The 21,064-nt window shown below is 52.2% G+C and overlaps 6 protein-coding genes across 6 annotated transcripts; 1 reads left to right on the forward strand and 5 right to left on the reverse strand.

The window, feature by feature from the left end:
* Positions 1 to 52: 52 nt before the first annotated feature.
* Positions 53 to 3,276, reverse strand: QC761_702470 (uncharacterized protein; the record flags this gene model as incomplete). Its single annotated transcript, XM_062881832.1, has 6 exons — positions 53 to 709; positions 768 to 893; positions 950 to 1,060; positions 1,124 to 1,606; positions 1,668 to 1,798; positions 1,862 to 3,276. 6 exons carry the CDS (start codon positions 3,274 to 3,276, stop codon positions 570 to 572), a joined length of 2,406 nt encoding a protein of 801 aa, XP_062727982.1. The 3' UTR covers positions 53 to 569.
* A 1,361-nt stretch (positions 3,277 to 4,637) lies between these two features.
* QC761_702460 (uncharacterized protein) lies at positions 4,638 to 5,783 on the reverse strand (the record flags this gene model as incomplete). The annotated part of the gene is made up of 1 exon (XM_062881831.1): positions 4,638 to 5,783. One exon carries the CDS (start codon positions 5,781 to 5,783, stop codon positions 4,638 to 4,640), a length of 1,146 nt encoding a protein of 381 aa, XP_062727983.1.
* A 1,170-nt stretch (positions 5,784 to 6,953) lies between these two features.
* QC761_702450 (uncharacterized protein) lies at positions 6,954 to 8,490 on the reverse strand (the record flags this gene model as incomplete). Its single annotated transcript, XM_062881830.1, has 4 exons — positions 6,954 to 7,842; positions 7,899 to 7,971; positions 8,031 to 8,281; positions 8,331 to 8,490. 4 exons carry the CDS (start codon positions 8,488 to 8,490, stop codon positions 7,109 to 7,111), a joined length of 1,218 nt encoding a protein of 405 aa, XP_062727984.1. The 3' UTR covers positions 6,954 to 7,108.
* Positions 8,491 to 8,876: 386 nt separating this feature from the next.
* On the reverse strand, positions 8,877 to 11,281 carry QC761_702440 (uncharacterized protein; the record flags this gene model as incomplete). The annotated part of the gene is made up of 3 exons (XM_062881829.1): positions 10,643 to 11,281; positions 10,144 to 10,589; positions 8,877 to 10,082 (listed from the first exon to the last, which is right to left on the reverse strand). The coding sequence occupies exons 1-3, from the start codon at positions 10,698 to 10,700 to the stop codon at positions 8,877 to 8,879; spliced, it is 1,710 nt and encodes a 569-aa protein (XP_062727985.1). The 5' UTR covers positions 10,701 to 11,281.
* Positions 11,282 to 11,686: 405 nt separating this feature from the next.
* QC761_702430 (uncharacterized protein) lies at positions 11,687 to 14,707 on the forward strand (the record flags this gene model as incomplete). The annotated part of the gene is made up of 1 exon (XM_062881828.1): positions 11,687 to 14,707. The coding sequence occupies one exon, from the start codon at positions 11,687 to 11,689 to the stop codon at positions 14,705 to 14,707; it is 3,021 nt and encodes a 1,006-aa protein (XP_062727986.1).
* A 213-nt stretch (positions 14,708 to 14,920) lies between these two features.
* Positions 14,921 to 18,661, reverse strand: QC761_702420 (uncharacterized protein). Its single transcript, XM_062881827.1, has 10 exons — positions 17,523 to 18,661; positions 17,293 to 17,454; positions 16,976 to 17,233; positions 16,349 to 16,918; positions 16,174 to 16,295; positions 16,013 to 16,117; positions 15,893 to 15,965; positions 15,760 to 15,839; positions 15,590 to 15,707; positions 14,921 to 15,528 (listed from the first exon to the last, which is right to left on the reverse strand). Exons 1-9 carry the CDS (start codon positions 18,060 to 18,062, stop codon positions 15,620 to 15,622), a joined length of 1,998 nt encoding a protein of 665 aa, XP_062727987.1. The 5' UTR covers positions 18,063 to 18,661; the 3' UTR covers positions 14,921 to 15,528; positions 15,590 to 15,619.
* Positions 18,662 to 21,064: the final 2,403 nt, after the last annotated feature.

Here is a 21,064-nt window from a genome sequence, read left to right on the forward strand (position 1 = left end):
AAAGCTTTGATCTATCGTTCAGGTTTTGTGTAGGATTTCTTGACTCAGGTTTGGATATTTCCTGGAGTGCTGGGACGGAAAAGGCCGTGCTGCTTTTGCCTTTGACGGTGATTTTCGTCGGGGGGGTTTATTGATGGATAGGAGTTTTCGTCTCATGTGCAAAGATATTAGCAGGATCGCTATTGTCATTGCTCCTGCAAGCTGCTCCCATCGTTCGACTTGCTTCGGCTTGTACCTGATCGTTCACACAGACATTGCTCCCGCCCGTAGTTATATACCTGAATCTTAGATCTCATAAGTAAATTGCAAAAAATGGTATAGTATGTTATGGTATCGTACCCCAACCTGACCTTATGAACCCCCGTCCCATCTGTGCCTATACAAGATAAGAAAAAATCCATCGCTATCTCTCGTCCAATGTATATATACCATTCCCTTGGATAGGCCGACTCTGTTCATAATATATGACGTTTCACATGATGTATGTTCCTTCCGTCTCTCTGCTGCTTTGTACCTCACCGTGTTCATATACCCCCCCACGCTCGGACGATTTGTTGCCCCTAATCACATCACCAAAACAACTCCCTGGCTTGTCGCCCATGTAAACCACCCGTGCTCGTCATCTCTTCTTGTATTTGTTCTAATCGCTGGCGTTCTCGTCGCCGTTGGTGAAGGACTTCTTTCCATTTTTGGACAAAGTTGTCCTGACCTGCGTGCTCTCTTGTTAGTATTCGTCACCAGAAAGTGAGAAGGGACAAGAGACGTACTTGGCGAGTTCTCAAACTCAATCTCAAAAGTCTTGTACAAATCGTACTTTTCCACGTCTTCCTCCCCTTGTTGACCATGGATGTCTAATCCAGCAGGCTCGGAACCTATGCCTTTTTCCATATGTGCTGTTTATTGTCAACTTCATTACCTTGCATTTCCAGACGCAAGGGGATAGGCATACCTTTCACCCCCGGCCACCGTGACACCCTCCTTGTAAACGGCCCCGGCCCCTTTCTTGGTTTCAACTTCACAATCGTCTGCCCTTCCAGCTTAATATCCAAATCATCGGTAACTAATTCCCCATCAGTCAGCACAACCTCCCCAAATTTCGTCCGAGCATAAACAGCAAACTTACTAAACAAAGTGATGTACTCCCCCGAACGTCCCAAATAAACCATCAGCCTTGAACTGCTGGCTACCAATCTCTCCCTCAACGGTCCACTTAACGCCGTCCCAGCTGTTACAAAACTAGCCACTTCTGCTGATGGCCCCCCGCCACTTCTCCTTCCACCTTCGTTACTCTCGTGCCAGATCTGCAGCCTAACCCCTGAGTACTTCTCTATCTCCCTCGACCCGCTTTTGTTTAGCGTGACCAACTTAACACTTTGGATATCAAGCACCACCTTCTGACTTGTCAGGCGAGCCTGAAAGTCGAATAACGCCGCCGGTTTGTCAAACTGATATATCCCACTTGGTCTTCCTGTTCCTGCCTGCGAAGAAGATGACATATACCCGCTTCCCGGGCCCTGTTCTGATTCCCTATCGCGGATGTAGACCACGTTTGGGAGTCGTTGATCATAGGCATATGCTGGGACGAGTTGGGCATTGATGGATTTCACTGTTGGTTCTTAGTCAGTATCTTCCGTCTGAACTACTGCCGGAAGAGGGGGGGCACAAACTCCAATATGTTTCTGACTCTTTTGGCGCTTTACAGTGGAACCGAAGGTCGTTGGTCAAGTTATTTCTAAAGACCTTCAAGACGCCCTCCTGCCATATTGGGTTGGTGAGAGAATGGGCGGATCTGACCGGGCTGTTTCCACTTTATTAGCTTACTGGACCCCTCATGTTTCGTTTGGCGGTTGGAGAAGCATACCCATCAAACACCAGGTCCTCCCCTGGCAACACATTGTCCCTCCCCGTGCTCCCCCCGTCGCTCGACATCATCGACGGGGCCATTCCAGGGGTTCCCACTACATCAGTAGTGCTCTGCATCGGGTGCATCACCACCACCGGCGTCAAGGTGTCATATTCCCCTCCCCCGCCATATTCCTGCGTTGGTGTTGCCCCAAAACTAGCGTAACTCGGCTGTCTTGCCACAACAGACGGTGATGCTACGTAATCCGATGTAGGCACATGGTGATACAGCGGCGGGTAGTGATGGTGTCCTCGAATCCCTGGTCCGTTGTAAAACTCCTTCTCTACTTCTGAGGGCGATGGCGTCGGGGGTGATAGAGGGTCTGATATCCTTCGTGGATGCGGGTGAGACTGGTTGTAATATTGGTGGAGATAGTTTGAGTTTGAGGACGAGTACGAAGATGACGTAGGCAGTGTTGCCAGAGTTGGTGAGAGTGATGACGCTGATGGGCTGCTTGATACTATTGGTATTGACTCCCCTAGGAGTGATGGTAGGCCAGTCGTCGTCGGCGGCAGTTGGCGGGAGGCGTTGACTGCTTGTTGCGTATAGCCGACGTAATCGGGGCTGGTCCAGCGTGTCTGATGTGGGTTCCCACTCCCAGACGACACGGATGACGTGCGAGCATGGTGGGCATGTTGGCTTGAAGGCTCCAAGTACTGCTGTGGTGACGACGGCGGGTGCTGCTGTGTTTGCGATATGGAACCCCTGGGTGAAGCCGTTGTACTTCGCGGGGTTGCCGGCGCCACTCCGGGGACGCCCATGTAGGGATCCGTCAAGGCTTCGGCCGCTTGCACCCCGCCATCTGACTGTCCGTACAAAGGGTTGACCCCAAAATGGTTGCTGCCGACGCTAAGCTGGGCCATCATCGTGCTGGCTTCATGAATCGGGCTCTGGGGCGGTGGTGGTTGTGGTTGTGGTGGTGGTGGTGGGTTATGCCTTCGAGGGGAGGAGTGCGAATGCGAGTTGGCATTCGACGGCGACCTCCCCCATGTCGCAAATGTCTTAAAGGAGAGTGAGCTCGAAAGAGAACTGGCAACCGGCGGCGCGGGGGTTGCTATCGGCGGCGTCCTTGCAGTCGGAGCGGCTTGATAACTTGGGGGACTGGCAGACGGAGGTGGTGTAAAAGGGGCCGAAGCGGAAGTAGACGCTAGGCTGGGGAGTTGTCCTGGTGCGGGATCGGGAAGCTCTTCTAACCGGTAGCGGCGGCCGTTTGGTGCGATGATGATGTTGCGATCAACAAACTGTAGGGTTGCGTCGATGGTCGCGCGATCAAAACCGCTGTTGAAGAGGTCCGAGAAAGGCGTTGTAGCCTCGTTGTCCACGGGGGGAAGAAGGCTGGGGGCCGCTGTGTTACGGCCCTGGGCTGGCATCATGGACGTGGATGACGCCGCGCAAGCCCCATTCGTTCTACCTGCCCTTCAACCTGCCATGGCCGTGTCGCTAGGACTGTTGTAAGACGGCGGTGATCGACACGTCGCATATGTGTTGTGCCTCTTCAGGTGTCGGTTTCTGCTCAGCCAACACGGCAGCGGTAGCGGGCATAGGCACTGCTAGCCGGCAACGGTCAAAAGCGCACTAAGATAAGAAGAGACAGGGACAAGCGAAGCAGCTTTGGGGAAGACAGGGGCAGTGACGGGGAAGTGGGAGGGAAGGCAAAGGAAACGCGCGCGGGGGCGGGCAGGACATGGCCAACCCTCCCTCCAGATTCGAAAGCGAAAAGCCGAGAAATTTCACTGGGTGCTCATGCCGATGGATGCTGCTTCCTCTCAGCTCAGCTCCATGCACCGGACAAGTTGGAGGTGACGAGATGCTGCAACCAGGCAGCGCCACCCGTCTTCATTGGGCATTGGGCAAACACAACCTCACAGTGTTGCTTCGTTAGCACCAAGCAGCAAAGTGTCGGGGACCAGGGGTCAAAAGGTGGTCTCGGTAAGGCTGAATGCCTACCTGTCGATCCGGCTCACGAGGACGGGCTTCCCGTTGTCACCTACCTATCGGCATCAGTCATGGTAGGTATTGTAGTTACAGGCATAGTTGCGAGCACATAGTTGCAAAGTGTAGGGGGGTTCCACTAGGGGCAGACTCCGGTTATCGGGAATGGCCGTAGTGTAGCAGATGCGGCCTAATGTCTAGCCGTTCGCATTTTTGAAGGTGAGGTGGGCGACTGGTACCCATTGTGAAATCTAGAAGGGTCCAACCCAGCACATACTGAGGCGCCCTATCTGCAAGAGTGCCGAACCCACATACGAATGAGTTGGACGAAATGGTAGGTAGGTGGTGTGCTGCGTTATCTTGGACCCGACGCCCCGGCTTATCCCGTCGCCCATCAGTAACAAGCCAGAGCAGTTCTCCGTCTCTGCCGCAGACCGACATCTCCGGTCATCACCCACGAAACTCGGTACAAAACACAATGCTTGCTTCGTATAAACACAAAATCTAACACGTCCCCAGTGCCATGCTCGTGTAGCCTCAACTGGCATTGCCTGGTCAGAATACTCCGCTCCATCCCATGAAAACAAAGTGCCATCCATCTCTTTCAGACCGAGATCCTCTTTGATGCTAAAGCACAAACACCGGTATATCAATGCTCCTCTGAGAAATAGCAATAGTTTTCTCCCGCTTGTCCCAAACACGCCGCCCATCCCTGGTCCATTTCCCCGTAACGCCTGCTTTCCCGTCCTTGGTTTGCAACCAGTCATTATAAGTCTTGTATCGCCGATTCAAGACCGTGAGCTCAGGCTACCTTCTTCCTCCTGCCGGCTCTCTTCTTCTTCTCGGGTGTCTCGTCCTCGCTTTCCGTCTCGGCTGCGCTCTTGGATTTGCTAGGACCTCCCTTTTTCTCTTCTGTCGTCTCGACCCTACTAACGATTTCTCTCAGAAAGTCCCATTGCTCGTCCGCCTCGACGACTTGCTTCAGCATTTGTGCTGATACTCGCTTCGAGTTCTTCTCCCGGGCTAGATCCGCGCTCTTAGTCACCATTTGCACCATAAAAAGCTCCAAAGCTTTCCCCACCGCGATAGGCGTCTGCTGTGCCACCTTGCCTACTTCTTCGTCAGCCTGCATGATGCGCTTGATCCGCGCTGTTGGGAACTTTGTCTTGACTGGCGAGGGCTCGATGGTGGGAGGTGGGGGTCGGGCAGCTGCCCCACGTTTGGGAGGCATCGTGCTTGCGGGGTTGCCGGAGTTGATGTTGTTGCTGTTGTGGTTCGCGTCGTGAGATTCCGGTGGGCTGACTGTGCCGTCTAGACCGTGGGGAAAGCCAGCAGGTTGAGTTGTGAACGCGCCGGACGTGTAATGCTGCGCGTGAAGTGGTGTCTGTTGCTGCTGTTGCTGATGAATCGGCTTTTGTGGACGGTACTGATAATTGTCTGCGCCGTACCACGATCGGTTTTGGTATGATTGCGGCGAAGGAGCTGTGTAACTGGACGCCGAAGCGGGTTGTGACGCGGGAGCAGCGGACTGGGGGATATAAGTTGAGTAGGTCTGCGACTGCGGTGGGTATGCGGCTCCGCTAAAGCTGGTGTTTAGGGGCGGCTGATTGGTGATGTCGCTGAGGTTCTTGAATGGTCGGACGGTTTGCGCCAAGGCCTGAGGCGGTGTCGCGAGCTGTGGTTGCTGATGAGGCGATTGTGGTTGTGGTTGTGGTTGATGAAGTTGGTAATGGTGAGAGCTTTGGTTTGCTGCTGGCTGGCCTGAAAAATATGTACTTGAAGGCGGAAGCTTGTGTGGCCGTTGCGGAGAAAACTGTGACGGGGGTTGTGATTGTGATAACGGCGGCCAGTGCTGGGTTTGTGCTTGTTCCGCTGGCGGAGTGGGGCCCGATGAATAGAAGGAAGAGAGATCCGGACTCCGGGGAGCATAAGTGCCCTCGCCAGACATTGTAGTAGGTAATGACAATAGAAAATTGTCTACCAGATGCCAGTGACCGGCGACACAATTTATGATAGGCCTGAGGCTGCCGCCCTTGCTGAGTATGGCGTCTCTTGGAATCGCTTCCGTGGACCGAGACAAGCTGGGTTTAGTGGGGTGGTTGGAGGTGGGATGCTACAAGTATTTGGGTTAATCGCTGTTCGAACAGGCCTGAGCTGTGGAAGCTGTGGCTGGACAAAGAGAGCTTCCCGTGCAGGGCGGGGCAATGGAGGGGTAGGATGGCGGGGCTAATGCAAGCTGTGCCTGCGTGAGGTGGACAGGTTGGAGACTTTTTTTATGTTGCATGCAGAGAATACCATGTGTCTGCCTTCAACAAGGCAGAAGCGGCCCAGGTTGACAGCTGGTGATATACCATAGGCAGGCATATGCTGGGGGTTGAACCAGATGAAGGAAGGTACAAGAAGAACGGAGCTAGCCCGTAGCTGACTTACATGAACTTGGAGGAGAGGTCCGGAATGAAATATGAATCCCCTCGGGTCGACTTCAGATCAGGCTCTACCGCCGAGCCAGGCCGTCCTTGGAGGGGGGATCACCAGCGCGTTTATATGCATCCTGTCGCGCTTTCACGCCGCTTCTGCCCCACGGTCAGCAAATCACCAGGCGTGAGCTCTAACCCTATTAGGCTTAGCCCGAGCACAGCCCCAAGTCCATTTTTCCGAACATGCAGATCTTCGGTTTGCCCTGCATCACCGCTTGAGAATCTGCCATGCTCCCTTGGATCGTCGATCATGGGAGCCTCCGTTTTTGAACGAGTTGCTGCTATGGTCCCTCAGGAAGAAGAAGTCTTGCCATATATTCTTCCGAAACGAGGTGAGCCCTCTTTGCTCGACATGCCAGGTGCTCGACGACATCAACGACTACCTTTCGGGTTTATCCAGCCACTCACTCTTCCACCTTGCGTCCAACGACAAGGTAGGTTTCAGGTCCAGGTGGGGCAGGTATCAGAACGGCATTTCTGAATTCGTTTCCACTTCTCGGTTGACGTCTCTTTCATGCTCCGTCCAACTTTTGACTCTCAAACGGCCAGTTGCCATTACAACGCCAGCTTCTTGAAAGGTTAGTTATCTCTCCTCACCTTGTTCACACCTAGTCCCGGCGTTCATGATGACCATCAATGAGCAAACACAATAGCCAAAGACGTTGAACGGGGCATCGAAGAAACCGAGTCTCTGGCTCTGGGGTCATCGCTGCTCAAGTCCATGATGGCCCAAAATAACTTGATCTAATCTGACAGAACGTCCGCTCTAGCAACTGTTACAGCAACTGCTGCCTCCTCAAGGAATACACTGTCTAATCTCCTTGCTTATAGTTCTCAGTCCACCAAGTCGCTCATTTACATTGCTCGAAAGGAATAATGAGGCAACGGGCCAGGCGTGAATGCCGCCGACAGCAGCTTCGCTCTTGACAACGACCGTCTCCTGCACGGTACCGATGAAGTCTTCGATTTCCGGGGCAAACACCTCCTCGGTGCCATACGTTATATAAATCCCCTTTGACGGGGAAGACCGCTTCCACAAACTCATGTCTTTGCAACACCCCGGCGATACTAACGGCTCTTTCTCTGGCATTTTCCCGCCTGCAAACTGCATTCCGTACTGATGCAGTTGTTTCACGTCAAGATAGTCGCTGACGGTATTCCGGTGCCGTGTGGAAACGAGCGTCACCCACGGTGAAATGAGGACGGCCAAGGCAGGCACCGGGAGTCGACGCCCATACCCGATGCCGTTTGCCTCTTGGCTACCTAGATGCAGCAGCAAACTGAGGATCAGAGTCGCACCTGCAGAATCACCACTGACACAGAGGAGTGAGGGATCTTGCACCACCTTCAGCACATGCTCGTAGCCCCGTACAGCCTCGTTGAGCTGGGTTGGAAATGCAGCGTCTGGCACTAGTGTGTACTCCAACGCAAATATGGCCGGGTTACTGTAGCCCAGAGCCTCCAGCTCCGATAACCAGGTTAGGAGAAATTCGAGATAGAAGTACGACGACCCCATCGAAAATCCACCACCTAACGACATCAGTATGGTGCATCATCGATGAGTTTCACCATCACTGGGCCCTTACCATGAGCGTAGAATAGCACAAAGTCGGGCTTCTCTTCCGGATTTTTGATCAGCCAGATGCCATGGAAGGACTCCTTCTTCACAGTCAGCCAGCCGCACAGGTAACCTAACATCTAGCCCGCAAGCTACTAACCTCGCGATGTTCCCTCCACGGAACAGGACACCTAAAATAGCCATGTCGCAACAGCCGGAACTGCATAAACGGAAGCGCAACCTCCTTGGAGAAGAAGACCCTACCGATTTTTGCAGGGACATGTTCGAATGCGTACCGGACACAGCGAATCACAAAATCCTCAAACGATGAGGCCTTCTGGACGAACAGAGACTGATTTTCAGGAGGTAAAAAGTATCTTTCTCTCATAAGCCCAACAGGTAGCTTCACCGCTTGTTCTATTCAGCAAATGACCTTGAAGTGAGAATTCGGCCAACTTACAAAAGAACGGCAGTGCTTGAAGCACGCACCAGACTGTCTCGAAGAATCCAACGTGCCATATCAGCTGGGGAGCCAAGAAGACGCAAAAGACCAAGCAGTCTAAATATGATACGGGTCCGAGGAGCAGCATCAGATCATGGCTTTCTGGACCGCGCGCCATGTTTTATGGGGATCTTGCTCAGGGGTTCGCTGCATTCCGGAAGGTCTGGTAGACAGTAAACTGAGTGGCACTCCCCTGTCGAGCAACCCCGCGGTGGTGACGTCGGAGGTGAATAGTCCGCAGCATCCACTGCTTGGCGACGGTTGAACGTTGAAGAGGTTTCGTATGGTAGTGGCGTGTAGTTTGTTGAGAGGGCATTGAAGCTCACGAGAGTTATCAAGTTGGTTTAGTTTTCCAGCCAGTCATAATGAACATATTCGTAAAGAGAACAAGCCACCATTACTGCGTTACAACAGCTCAATAGTTCCGTACCTGCATATGGCTTATCACCGACCAACGGTATGAAAGAGGAACCATTTTAGTTTCTACCCATTCACCCAACCCTACTACGTATTCTTCGCAACTTTCAAAATCTCCTCCTCCATCTTCTCAAAAGCTCCCAACACATTCCCATACTTTTCAAACACCCCCTTTTTGTAACCCTCATCCACCCTCTGAATCGCCCCCTCCTCCTTCCACCTCTTCCCAATCAACTCATCAAACGCCTCCCCATCCCCCCTCTCAAACGCCCAAACAGCCTTATACGCACCCCCCAACGCGCACGCATTCCCCCCGACATCCAACTTGTAAACCCCATCCGCTCCCCCCAGCACATCCCCCAGCACCCGCGTAATAGCAGGGTTCAAACTCCCTCCTCCAACCAAATAAACCCTCCCTGGCTGCGCCGGCAACCCCTCCCTCGGCGCCGTCACCAACTTCTGACTCCTCAACCTCATACTCAAAGCCTGACTCTCAATAATCGCCCTCGCGTCCGTCTCCTTGGCCCAGGGCTCCTTTACCTCCTCCAACCCCTCCCCCGAGTTGGCGTCACATGTATACCTCCACGTACCAGCCTTGATGTTCGGTACAATCTCGGGCAGGTAAAAGTACAACCCCAGCTTTGCCCTATCTCCCTCCTTTCGCACATCCAACGGCGCTGTCTCGAGCGCGTGCTTGTTAAAGTTCTCCCAGACATCTCCAGACTCAGAACTAGGTAGTACGTCACGCACTTTTTCTCTAGCCAAACCCCCATTCTTGTAGCACAACATAAACATGTACTGCCCCGGCGTGGTCGGGTGATTAAAAAAGTGATAGCTCGGATCCGGCTTGTAAACCGGCGTGCTCATCAAGAATGTCGTGCTAGTTCCCAGACTGACAATCGCATCCAGCGGCCTCAACGGCAAGGCCAGAATCGTGGCGGGGTTGTCACCCGTAAAAGGGGCCACCCCGCAGTCGGGGGAGAAGTTGTACTTGTTTACGAAATAAGAGGACACATTGCCCATGCTGCCGCCGCCGTCTTGTCTTACCTCGCCGAGTTTAGCTCTGAGGTCATCGGGCGAGCCACCCGAGGCGAGGTCGAGAAGGGGGGATGACCAGTTGTTGGAGGGGATGTCCCATAGGTTCATCCCGCAGACGTCGGAGATGTCCATGGGCGCGATGGAGCCGAGGAAGAGGGAGGCGAGGAAGGAGGAGACGAGGGAGATGCGGGAGGTGGAGGTGTACATTTGGGGGAGCTTGTGGCGGAGGCGCATGATTTGGGTGCCGGTGAAGCGCTGTTTACATATATCACTGTTAGTTAGATGTAAGAAAAGGGATTGAAGGGGGTGAACAAACATGATGCGCCGCGCTCCCCGTGGCCTGAGCCAACCTCTCTGCCGTCCCCATTGTCTCCTCAAACTTGTCGCACTCATGCTGGGTGCTGTGATCTTGCCAGTTGGGGGCGAAGGGGTGTGAGAAGGCTCCCGCGAGTTGGTCAACAAGGGACTTGTCCGCGGTTAAACCGCCGAGGAGCTGCTCGGCTTCATGGCTCCAGTAGACGCTACCGTGTTGTTGGCAGGAGCCGCTGATGCCCTTGATGCAGTTCAGGGGTGTGTTTTGCTCTTGGAGACGCCGGAGGACAAGGTCGAGGGACTCGAGCCAGAGGGCTACGGGGGCAAAGACCTCGCCTTCTTGTTCGTTGACGAGGACGCCCTTTTTGATCTTGTATTTGGCGCCAAAGTCCTGGTCGAAGTCGACTTTGGCGGAGGAGACGATGGAGAGGTCGGATTGAATGACGATGGCTTTGAGAGGTTAGTTTTGACCAGAGAAGAGGTCCTGGAAAGTTTGGGTGTACCTTTGAGCTGTTGGGTTGAGAGGTCAAACCCCAGGTAAAGGGGTCCGTTGTCGGTCATGGTGTAAGTCGTCAAGCTCTATGTTCAACACCGCGGGGTAATTTGGACGCAGTTCACACAATGATCACCCAATATCTCTGAGAAACTAACAGCAGTAGGAGGAGAGAGGAAAACAACTGATCATGATTCTTTTATTTCTTCCCGGCAAAACAGATCGACGTGGGGCATGGTCGTCATGAGTGGTAGCTGATCTCGCGGGGACCTTTTCCCCCCAGAGCTTCCCTCGCGCCTGTAGCGGATGGCGGGGCAGCGCATCATGGGAACAGGCGGCAGCCTCGTCTGATGGGGGAATTTAGCCTGATATCAGAGCTGGCGCGGCCGACCAATGCCAGCTCGCCGTTTTGGAGCTCTTGCTTTTTTGTTGTCCGGGAGGGCCTGTCCAAACTGTCAAGTGGAGTGCTTGTTGAAGAGTGGGGGTGGGAGCAACTTCATTGTGCAGAGGAGCAGGAAGTTTTTTTGGAAAGAGATGAGTGAGAGCAAACTCTTCGTCGTAAATAGAGAAACTTCCGTCTGATAAAAGAAACTACCGTCTGAGATAAAGAAACTTCCGTCTGATAGAGGAAGTTCCGTCTGATTCCAAGTTTGGAAGTGCTCGGTATAAGAAGAGGATTTAACAGCACACTTCCAACCCGAACCCTCACTTTCACAACTCCCGGCCGGCAGACCCCAGCCTGTCAGGGCCTCAGCCCCTGCAAGTGCAATGCTCCAGGCTGTTTTGTTTCCCTGCCCAGCGCCAGTGACGAAAGCCAACCTGGCAAGTGTCGAACCCGCCTCGCCCTTTTTTTCACGACATGGTAGACCAGTCCGAGCCTGCCAATTCACTGTTGACGGAATTGGGACCAACCGAGTGAGAAGCCACGAGACGATACCGTATACCCAACAAAGACGCGCCAGCCACGTTTCCTCGAATTCATTTTCGAGTGCCATCACTGGACGCCATGGATAAGCGAGCTTCCAGCGCATCGACCACTTGAAGGAAGCCCAGTATGCGATCTTCACCAACACCTTGGAGAAATTCACCTGCACTGGGACTAGTGTTACTGGGACTCTACGCAACAGCTGTTGTCTCCAGTGGATCTATTTCCGAAACGCCAGCCGTAACGGCCCCATCCGTAACGACGACGGCGATAGTCACGACACCCACGGCGCCCGCGACGGCAGCTCTATCTGTCACTTCCCCCGGAGTCTGCGAATTCAAGACTATCAACTACATCACACATACCCTCCCGCAACAATGCTTGCGCTCAGCATGGACGAGCCCAAAACCGGCCGCTACAGCCGTCGTCGAAAGCACAGCTGCCGAAACGGTCACTGTCAGTATCACATCAGTTGTCAATAATGCGACACAGCAAGAGCAGGCAGCCGGTACCGAACAAAAGGAGGAAGAGGAATCGGTGGCCTTCATGTCATTTGAAGAGTGGAAAGAGATGATGCTGCGCAAGTCAGGCCAGGATCCCGCCAACATCAAGAAGGCACAAAAACAACACCACGGAGATCACCACAAGCCCGACCGTGAACCGGGACTCAACAGCGACAACATGGACAGCCTGGGCAACGATGGAGAAATACTGGACTTTGACGCCCTCACGGAGAAATTCACCGAGATCACGTCCTCCTCTTCTGGGGATGCTGTGGCTGAAGCCAGCAAAGAGGTACAGGAAGAACAAATCCTCTATGACGATAACAAAACACCATACTACCGGAGTAAGGACGCTGGAAAGACATGCAAGGAGAGGTTCTCGTTCTCATCATTCGATGCGGGTGCTACTATCCTCAAAACAAGCCCTGGTGCTAAGAACGCTAAGGCCATCCTGGTGGAAAACAAGGACACATATATGCTACTCGAGTGCCATCGGAAAAACAAGTTTGTCATTGTCGAGCTGAGTGATGATATCCTTGTTGACACAGTCGTGTTGGCGAATTTTGAGTTCTTTTCCAGCATGATTCGAAAGTTCCGGGTCAGCGCCAGTGATCGATACCCCGTGAAGTTGGACAAGTGGGTGGACTTGGGCACCTTTGAGGCTCGAAATGCTCGAGATATTCAGCCTTTTCTGGTTGAACATCCTCAGATCTACACCAAGTACATCCGTATCGAGTTTCTGAGCCACTATGGAAACGAGTATTATTGCCCAGTCTCACTGCTACGTGTTCATGGAACGAGGATGTTGGATAGTTGGAAAGAGCCCAGAGAGGATGATGAGCCGGAGCAAATTGAAGGGTCTTCCACTCAGGAGGTTGTTCCCGAGATCCAAGAGCCCCCTTCAGAGCCGACTTCGGTCATGGAGAGTGAGCAGGCCAACGATACAAAGGAGGCTTCTCCAGATACAATAGACATTGATACAGGCTCATCTCCCTGGCAACCATACGACAGCCACTTTGTGCTTGAGACCTGCGCAATGCGTTCGACTACGACAAGTGATCCGACACCTGCTTCGGGACCAGATGGTGCCGAAAAACACAGCAACTCAACTTCCAAAGCTGACGCCGGGCCCGAAAAAGCAGTACCAGCAGACAAGGCCAAGGAGACACCAAAGGCCGAAAAGATCTTCCCCTCTCCGGTGACAGGAGACACGGCCACTGGTCAAGGCCAACCAAACGCTGCACCCCCAGCGTCCAACCCTCCACCTCAGCCAGATAGCGGTGACAATGCCAACACGGGAAACCACCAGGATAACCAAAAGAAGCCGCCAAACCGTGCCAGTGACACCTCCCCCGACACCACCCCATCTCAAGGCTCAGCAAAAACCCCAGGCAAAGAAGGCGAAAAACCCTCCAACGCAACCCGCAGCAAGACAACTCCCACCTCAGGGCATCCCTCCTCCTCCCCCACCGTCCAAGAATCATTCTTCAAACAAGTCAACAAGCGCCTCCAACACCTCGAATCCAACACCTCCCTCTCCCTCCAGTACATAGAAGAGCAATCCCGCTTCCTCCAAGAAGTCCTCCGCACCATGGAGCGCAAACAGCTCACCCGGGTGGACTCCTTTCTTAACACCCTCAACCAAACCGTCTTTTCCGAGCTCCGCCACGTCAGGACCCAGTACGACCAAATGTGGCAGTCGACCGTCATTGCCCTGGAAACGCAGAGAGAACAATCCGACCGCCAAATCGTCGCCCTCACCACCCGCCTCAACGTTCTCGCCGATGAGGTAGTGTTTCAAAAGCGCATGGCGATCTTCCAGTCAGTGCTGATATTATCCTGCCTGGTTCTCGTAATCTTCACCAACCGCGGCGGTAGCGACTCATCCTTCCTGCCCCCATCCCTATCCCGTGACCCGTCCTCCGCGGCAGCGGCATATTACCGGCGATACGCAGCAGGGTTCATGTCCAACGGTGCCAGGTCCGAAACTGCCTCCCCACCACCTATCTCCCCCGTGCCGGGGAGTAGTCATTTTGATTCTATTCACCACAGGATGAACTTTTCCCCTTCACCACCATCCGCCTCGTCGTCGTCTGCTGCTACTCTTGCGGCGTCTGCGCTCCCGAGACAGATTTACTCCCCTACCGGCATTCATAAACGACCTGTTCCAGCTCATAGGGAGAAATCCCTCCCAATGATCCCGCCTTTAACTCCAGAGTCGAGTCGGGAAGGGACACCAGCTATTCACATCTCTAATCACGGCTCTCCCCCTGATGACCAGGATGAGCTGGGTAGTAATAACAACAACAAGTTGCAGCCGCTGCTGGAGGGGATAAGGGAGGAGTCACCGTCTCCTTCACCGTCGCCCTCGCCATCACCCGGAGAGACGGCCACGCAGCGGAGGAGGAGGCAGCAGCAGCTTCACCAGCCGTCTACCTCGTCGCTCTTGTCGCTGTCGTCGACGGACTACCATGAGATCTCGTCCATCGAGACGAATGGGGAGGATGGTGGGAAGGAAAGGACGCGGTCGTCACCAGAGGTTGAAGGACAAGAATCGGAAGGCGAAGAGGACGACCAAGAGAACGTGTCACAAGACAGGAGGGGGGCTAGGAAGCCGCTTCCTGCGTTGCCAGACGGTCCAAACTGAGCATGTACATAATAATGATTGTTACGAAAGTATTTTGTATCTAGCAACATCGTAATTACCCGTGATATCCTTTCGCACAAGAAGCAAAAACAACTCTTTTCTGCGTGGTATGAACACCCCGTCACCTGGATTCTACCAAGACTCAAGCACACCACGACATCCACAGCGATAGCCAAGACATGAACAGCAGGAATCACGTAATAGAGTAAAGCAACACTGTTTAAAATCTATATGAACTTGGGCACAGCACAGCTCGTTCTTGATTCCGCTGCCAAGAGAAACAACACGCTGTGGTATCGGACGATCGACCTTTCCTAGACCACCAAGGTTTCAAGAAACCCTCTGTGACTAGCCCAATCTTCCCGCTCAAACCATCGCGATTGCCTGTAAGGATGCACCGCCTCTTCAGAGTGCCTATTACCCGTTCCCAGTTTCTCCTCCCAAGACACCACCCGCTAAAGATGATGACCGATTACCAGATACTGATCCCATTTCCTCGCCTCAGATCATCATCAACTTTGATGATTTGTCAAAGATGGCAAAGCAAAGCGAACCAAAATAAGAAGCAACTTCATGACATCATCAAAAAAAGATGATCAAAGGAAGGATATCCGAGTGTCGCCAATCTTCGGTGACTGAAAGGTTGGTAGGTAATGATGCCGAGTTGGTTCTTGATTAGCCCATGTAGAGGCTAGGCTGCTGGATGTGGGAGTCATAGTCGTACTCCTCAAGCGCAGCAAGTCTGGTTCCACGGTCGTATTGAGAACGGCGGCGGCGCTGCTCGTCACGAAAATGCTGGCCGGCATTGGGAGTGAAGAGGCCTGGTGGCGGACAAATGGTGTTAATATCAAACTTGCACCTGGTAGAATGACTCGAACTCACCAACATGCTCAGCGTTTTCACAGCTCCTCTTCATCTTGGACTGGTTGTCCGGGCCCGGGAAAGCCTCCTCCTCACCAGCCAACTCAGGTCTGGGACCATTGAGCGTGAAGTAAAGCTGCTGATGGTCAATAAGAGCTCGAAACTCAAATGGGAGAGAGAGTCGACCGTACCTTGGGGCGATAGTGAGGGGCCTCAAGCATAACAGAGCTGTTGCGGAACTTCTGGACAAGGCAGTCCTTGCCCTGGATAGCTGCAAATTGTCAACAGCCGATCCATCTCAGAAGAGTAATTCGAAAAGCTTACTGGCATATGAGATCTCGGCAACCTTGTCGCTCTTGAAGCAGTTCCAACGTTGGTTGCCACGGGCATTGACGAACTAGGGCACTGTCAGAAAATTTCAATATCCAGTTAGTGGAGGATCACATACATCGATGATGTCGAGCGGCTACAAATTCGGTCAGTGTCAGGTTTGCTCGGCATGGAAAAGAAAAACTTACGTCAACAAAGTTGATGAAGGCATAGCCAACACTGTTATAGAACATCAGCAACTGGCTCACACCGAAAGGAATGCTTGATGCACATACTTGCAGTCGTTGGCGAAGTCGATTCGCAAGTACATGAAGTCGTACTTGCCCCAGCTGGACTCATCCACAATCTTCTTCAACATCGCTTGGTCGACCTTGTTCGGAATGTTTCGCAGCATAATCTATGACGTGTTAGAAAACGATACTTTCTTTTTTCAAAGAGATAGATACTGACTGTGGTGCGGACATCGATGCCATCCCGAATCTTGTTGACATCAACATGGTTGTGATGGCCGGCGGCATTGTAGTAAGGGGACCGATTGACCCGCATGGCGTTCTGACGACGACCATCCATACGATAGGGCTGCATGCCCCTGGGACTGGCGTAGTCGCCATGGTGAAACGCTAACGGAGTGCTAGGCGGAGTATACAACGGCGCCATGACCGGCATGCCGCCAGTCATCGGGGTCATGGGACTCATGGGAGAAATGCCCTGGCTGCGTGTGGGAGTGTGGTCGAGAACGTAACGAGCCGGCAAGCTGTGCTGAATACCGTGATAGACTACAGTGGGATACATGGCCATCTGCTGATGGGGCAATTGCATCCCACTGGCCGGCGAATGGGCAAGATGCCCAGAGGGCACAATCTGTTGATGATGAGAAGGCTTCGAGATACCCATGCTCTGAAACAGGTTGGTCATGTCCTGAACCGGACTTCTCGGAGCGCGGGGAGCATGCACATCAAAAGGCTGGTAGGCTCCGCAGGTGGCGTCGGGCAGGGCAGAAATCAAGTTCAGGTAAACGCCCTGAGATTAGATGTTAGTCACATATAGATCGGATGAGACGAGAGAGTGTAGACTTACATTGAAAGTGCGACCATTGAGGGCCTCTGCGGCAGTAATGGCGGCATCGCAGTCACAAAATTCAACTGTGGCGTGGAAAGGAATGTCTTTCGTCCCGGATAGCTGGCGAAAGGCAAGGACCTCACCATGAGATTCCATGAGAGTGCGGACCACAGTGTTGGTGTGGAAAACGTCAAAATTCGCGCTCTCTTGAGGGAACGCGATAGCCCGGAGCAAGCCATCCGAAACCTGCTGGTGATTCTCACCAGGATTGCGGGCCTGATATGAGGTTAGCACGTATATCCGACCAGTGGCAGAAGCTTGACGCCATCACGTACCTGGTGAAAATCCGCCGCGGCAATATACTGGGCACGCCAGTCCTGGGAACCGAGCTGAACATTCTCGTGAATGTTGGTGGCATCGCGAATGTTGGAGAAAAACAAATAGACTCTCCCATCCTTCGCGAAGATGACGCGCTTACCCTGGCAAGGTGAACCAAACTGACTCAGTTTCTACACATATTGTTAGATATTTACGACTCATCAGGCATAGTCAGCACGGGACAAACCTCAAGATACGTTTCGACTTCTGACAAGGTTACGGAAGCCGTGGAAGAGAAGATAGTGACATAATGAGTGATCCCTAGCTCAGTGCTGAAACGGCCAGAGAGAGGGCCGGCGGCACTGGCCAGCGATCGAAAGTTCTGCTGAGGGCCATTGGAGGGACCCTGTTGTCCATTGAGGGAACCATGAGCGACCACTGGGACAGACAAGGGCCTGAAGGCGGAAGCGGTCGGAGAGAGCTTCTGGTCCAATGTCGACTTGGAGGGGGTCGCGTTGCTGGAAATGAACGGGTCCTTTTCGGCCACAGGAGCAACATTACCGAAGTGTTCCGTCGACTTCTGATGAAACAATGAGTGGTTGGTGGGACCGTTGAGGCTCATGCCGGTGATGCCGGCGTACAGTTTGTTCGATCTGGCCGAGCCGTCATCGGGCGAGAAGGCAGTCAAACGAGTATCGGGGGTACCATCGTGTTTGTACGAATCCGCCGCGCCGCTCGAGGAATGAGGGGAGGATGGATTGAACGTCCCGTCACGAGACTGTGCCATTGTAACGACCTGGAAAAATCAAAGGTCGTTGTCGAGGGAGGTGAGCGAGAGATCCGATGGTCCGAAGGACACGACAAAGCAGAGGGAACTGGCGGTGGAGGTCTTGAGCCAAAACCCTTTGCAGGAAGTGTCAAAGGGAGAAGAGTTGGAGGGCAGGAAGAATTCCTAAGGCACAGAGCAGGCAGGTGACCGGTGGAGATAAAATCTCTGCAAGAGCAGTGTCAGTGGTGTCATAAGTTGGGATGAAGAAGGAACGAGTGGTCGGATCACCCTAAGGCAGAAACACAGTTATGCTTGCAGACGGAAGGAGCGGCTGGGGGAAATAACGACTCGGCCCTAGACGATAAACAATCGGTCTCAAACGATTGTCCAAGATGACTTTATCGTTTGGGATCGTAGGATTGGAAACCGTGTTTCGTCCTCAGCCGGAGTGACTGCAGTCACTCTGGCGGCCGAAGACGGAACCACAACACAGCTCTGGCGGCTGAAGACGAAATCACCACCCGAATTGTGGGGGCAGGATCATCGGGAAGGACCATTTGGTGCCTGATTACGTAGTGATTCCAGGCTGAAGGCTTGAGTGTGAAAGAACCTCGGAGGGAAAGGCCGCTCTTTCAACTAGAAAAAACGAAACAGTTCAACAGGAAGGAAGTAACGATTTGCCAAAGCAACAACACGTGACTGATGCATTGACTGCTTGTGTCAGGCAAATAGGGAAGTATGAAGGGGGGTTTTGAAGGATGACTGTGAAGAAGGAAGATATTGTGAAGAAGAGAAGTGAGAGAAATGGGTGTTGTGGTGAAGAAGAGTGGTGAAATCTAAAAGACACTTGAAGAATGTTACCGCGAAGAACGGTATCATGAGGAAGATAATAGCGAAGAAGGTAATAATGAAGAAGAGATATCGTGAACGATATCTTGATGAAGGAAACGCTACCTGCAAAGAAAGTGTGTATCCATGCAAGGCGCAATGTTTACTTACCCTGGTCGGCGACGTGGTCGACGTCGGATAGGAGGCCGACTTTGTTGACTTTGGATGGAAAGCCCAAAGATTTCAATGTAAGTTGAAGGACGACGAAGCCAGCTGAAACCTTATCCGTGGGCTCACGGATGTTTATGCGATGTCGATAGTCAAGATTGCCACCCTTGGGTTGTTGATATTGTTTTGAGGGAAGAGTCAAACCCTAGCACTGAACTCCATGTTATATGCTTGAGAGACTAGATCAACGCACGGTTGACGTAGATATGCCACGTCATGGCGATTAGATAGAGCAGTGGTGGTTCTTTTAGTGTCTTCTTATCGTGAAATACTTTTCGGACGAAACTGCGAAGGTCATGGGAGTATTCCGCCTGTTCTGTTTGATTATCAGTTGCTCCTGGATTCGAGAGGTTCGAGAGGATGTTTAGATGGAATATGCCATGTAATGCCGCTTAGATAGAGCAAGGTGAGATAAACAGCGCTTCTTATCGCGGAATATTTTTCGGATGAACCTGTAGAAGTTATTGGAACATTCGGGCTGCTCTCCTTGATTATCAGTTGCTCTTAGAATCAAGAAAGTACAAGGGGTTGCTCAAATGCAATATGCCACACTATGTTGGTCAGATAGATAAAATAATCTCCATGGTGTTTTCTCATCAGAACTCATGTTTGAGCAAAACCGTTCAGTCACAAAAATATGGTGAAGGATGAGGAGGGGGGAAGAGTCGAGAGAGTCCCGGTGCCCTGAAGTTGGCTACATATTAATAGTAGGAGCCACAAAGGAAAAGTAGTCAGCACAGAAATCAAGGGAAAGAAAGGAAAGCAAAGACCTAAGAAGGCTTGGAAAGAAAGGACTGTGAAATCTCACAGCAGACCATCAGGCTACCTTGTTACATTTCAGGTGCCCCTAAGGTTGGTGTGTGTTTTTACAGCTTTCATTGGCCGGGCCACACTGTATCATCACTAGGGACCTACCAACATGGTAGCTACGCAAGCTTTACTGCGTATCCGCGATGGTGGGATGTAAAGAAGCCTGATACCTGCCATCCCCTTGGCTTTGGGTCTACATGGTCAAGCCTTGCCCACATCTCCCAAGGTACCTAAGGTATACTTGCAGCTATACTCTCTCCAAGATAATAGTCTCACAATGCTGGTAGATGGTAGTGTCACTAACCGGGGCGAGATAACCTTTGAGGCACTGTATGGAAAAGAACCGATTTCCGAGATTTTCGATTTTTTTCGTCTATCTGCTGACAGACAAGTGATGGGTTTCGGATAGATATGACAGGTACTTCGCAAAACCTCATCTAAGTTTGCCATAGGACAGTCGCCTTGTGGTCTAACTGAAACCGTCTATGGTATCTTCTTTGTGATCATGGCCCCGGGAATTAGAGCTTGGACATGGCACAGTCGCATTCAAATAGGCATTCCACTGGCAGCGCTTGCTTATCATCGACATACAGTTACACAACCTAGAGTTAGCTTTACACTATTATGTAAGACTTGAAAAACCGTCCGAGCCGCGCCATACTTGACTAGCCCGGACGGATGGAAAACAGCTTTGGAATAGGATATAGATCTGTTGTGCAAAGCTCCGACAAAAATCATACCAACGTCTTGTGTAGTTTGAATCAAGAAGGGCAGTGAGGTCATTTATGTTCAGTACTAGCTATGTCAAAAATGACTTTTAAGCATAATATAATGACAGAAACGTGAGAAGCTTAATAGATTACATCCTGTCATAATTTTGAAGAGAAAAAGGGAAGTGTAATCTTTGAATCCATCTTGGCGCCACAAAGGGGTTAATAGGGGTTGATGCTTGGCACCTAGCAACCAAGAGAGATTTGATCCCTCAGGACCACGACAAAGTCAGGTCTGAAATTTGTGGGAAAAGAATATCTCTTCCCATATTCTAAGTTCATACATAGATTTTGAGGATGTGGCACTCCATCGGTGGTGCTATTTCGCCTGAAAAGCAATGTTGCTCCTTCCTAGGAGTAGGCGCACGGGCCGTATCTGGAAGC

Source organism: Podospora bellae-mahoneyi, chromosome 7 (genome assembly GCF_035222275.1).
Source record: "Podospora bellae-mahoneyi strain CBS 112042 chromosome 7, whole genome shotgun sequence".
Lineage (NCBI taxonomy): Eukaryota > Fungi > Ascomycota > Sordariomycetes > Sordariales > Podosporaceae > Podospora > Podospora bellae-mahoneyi.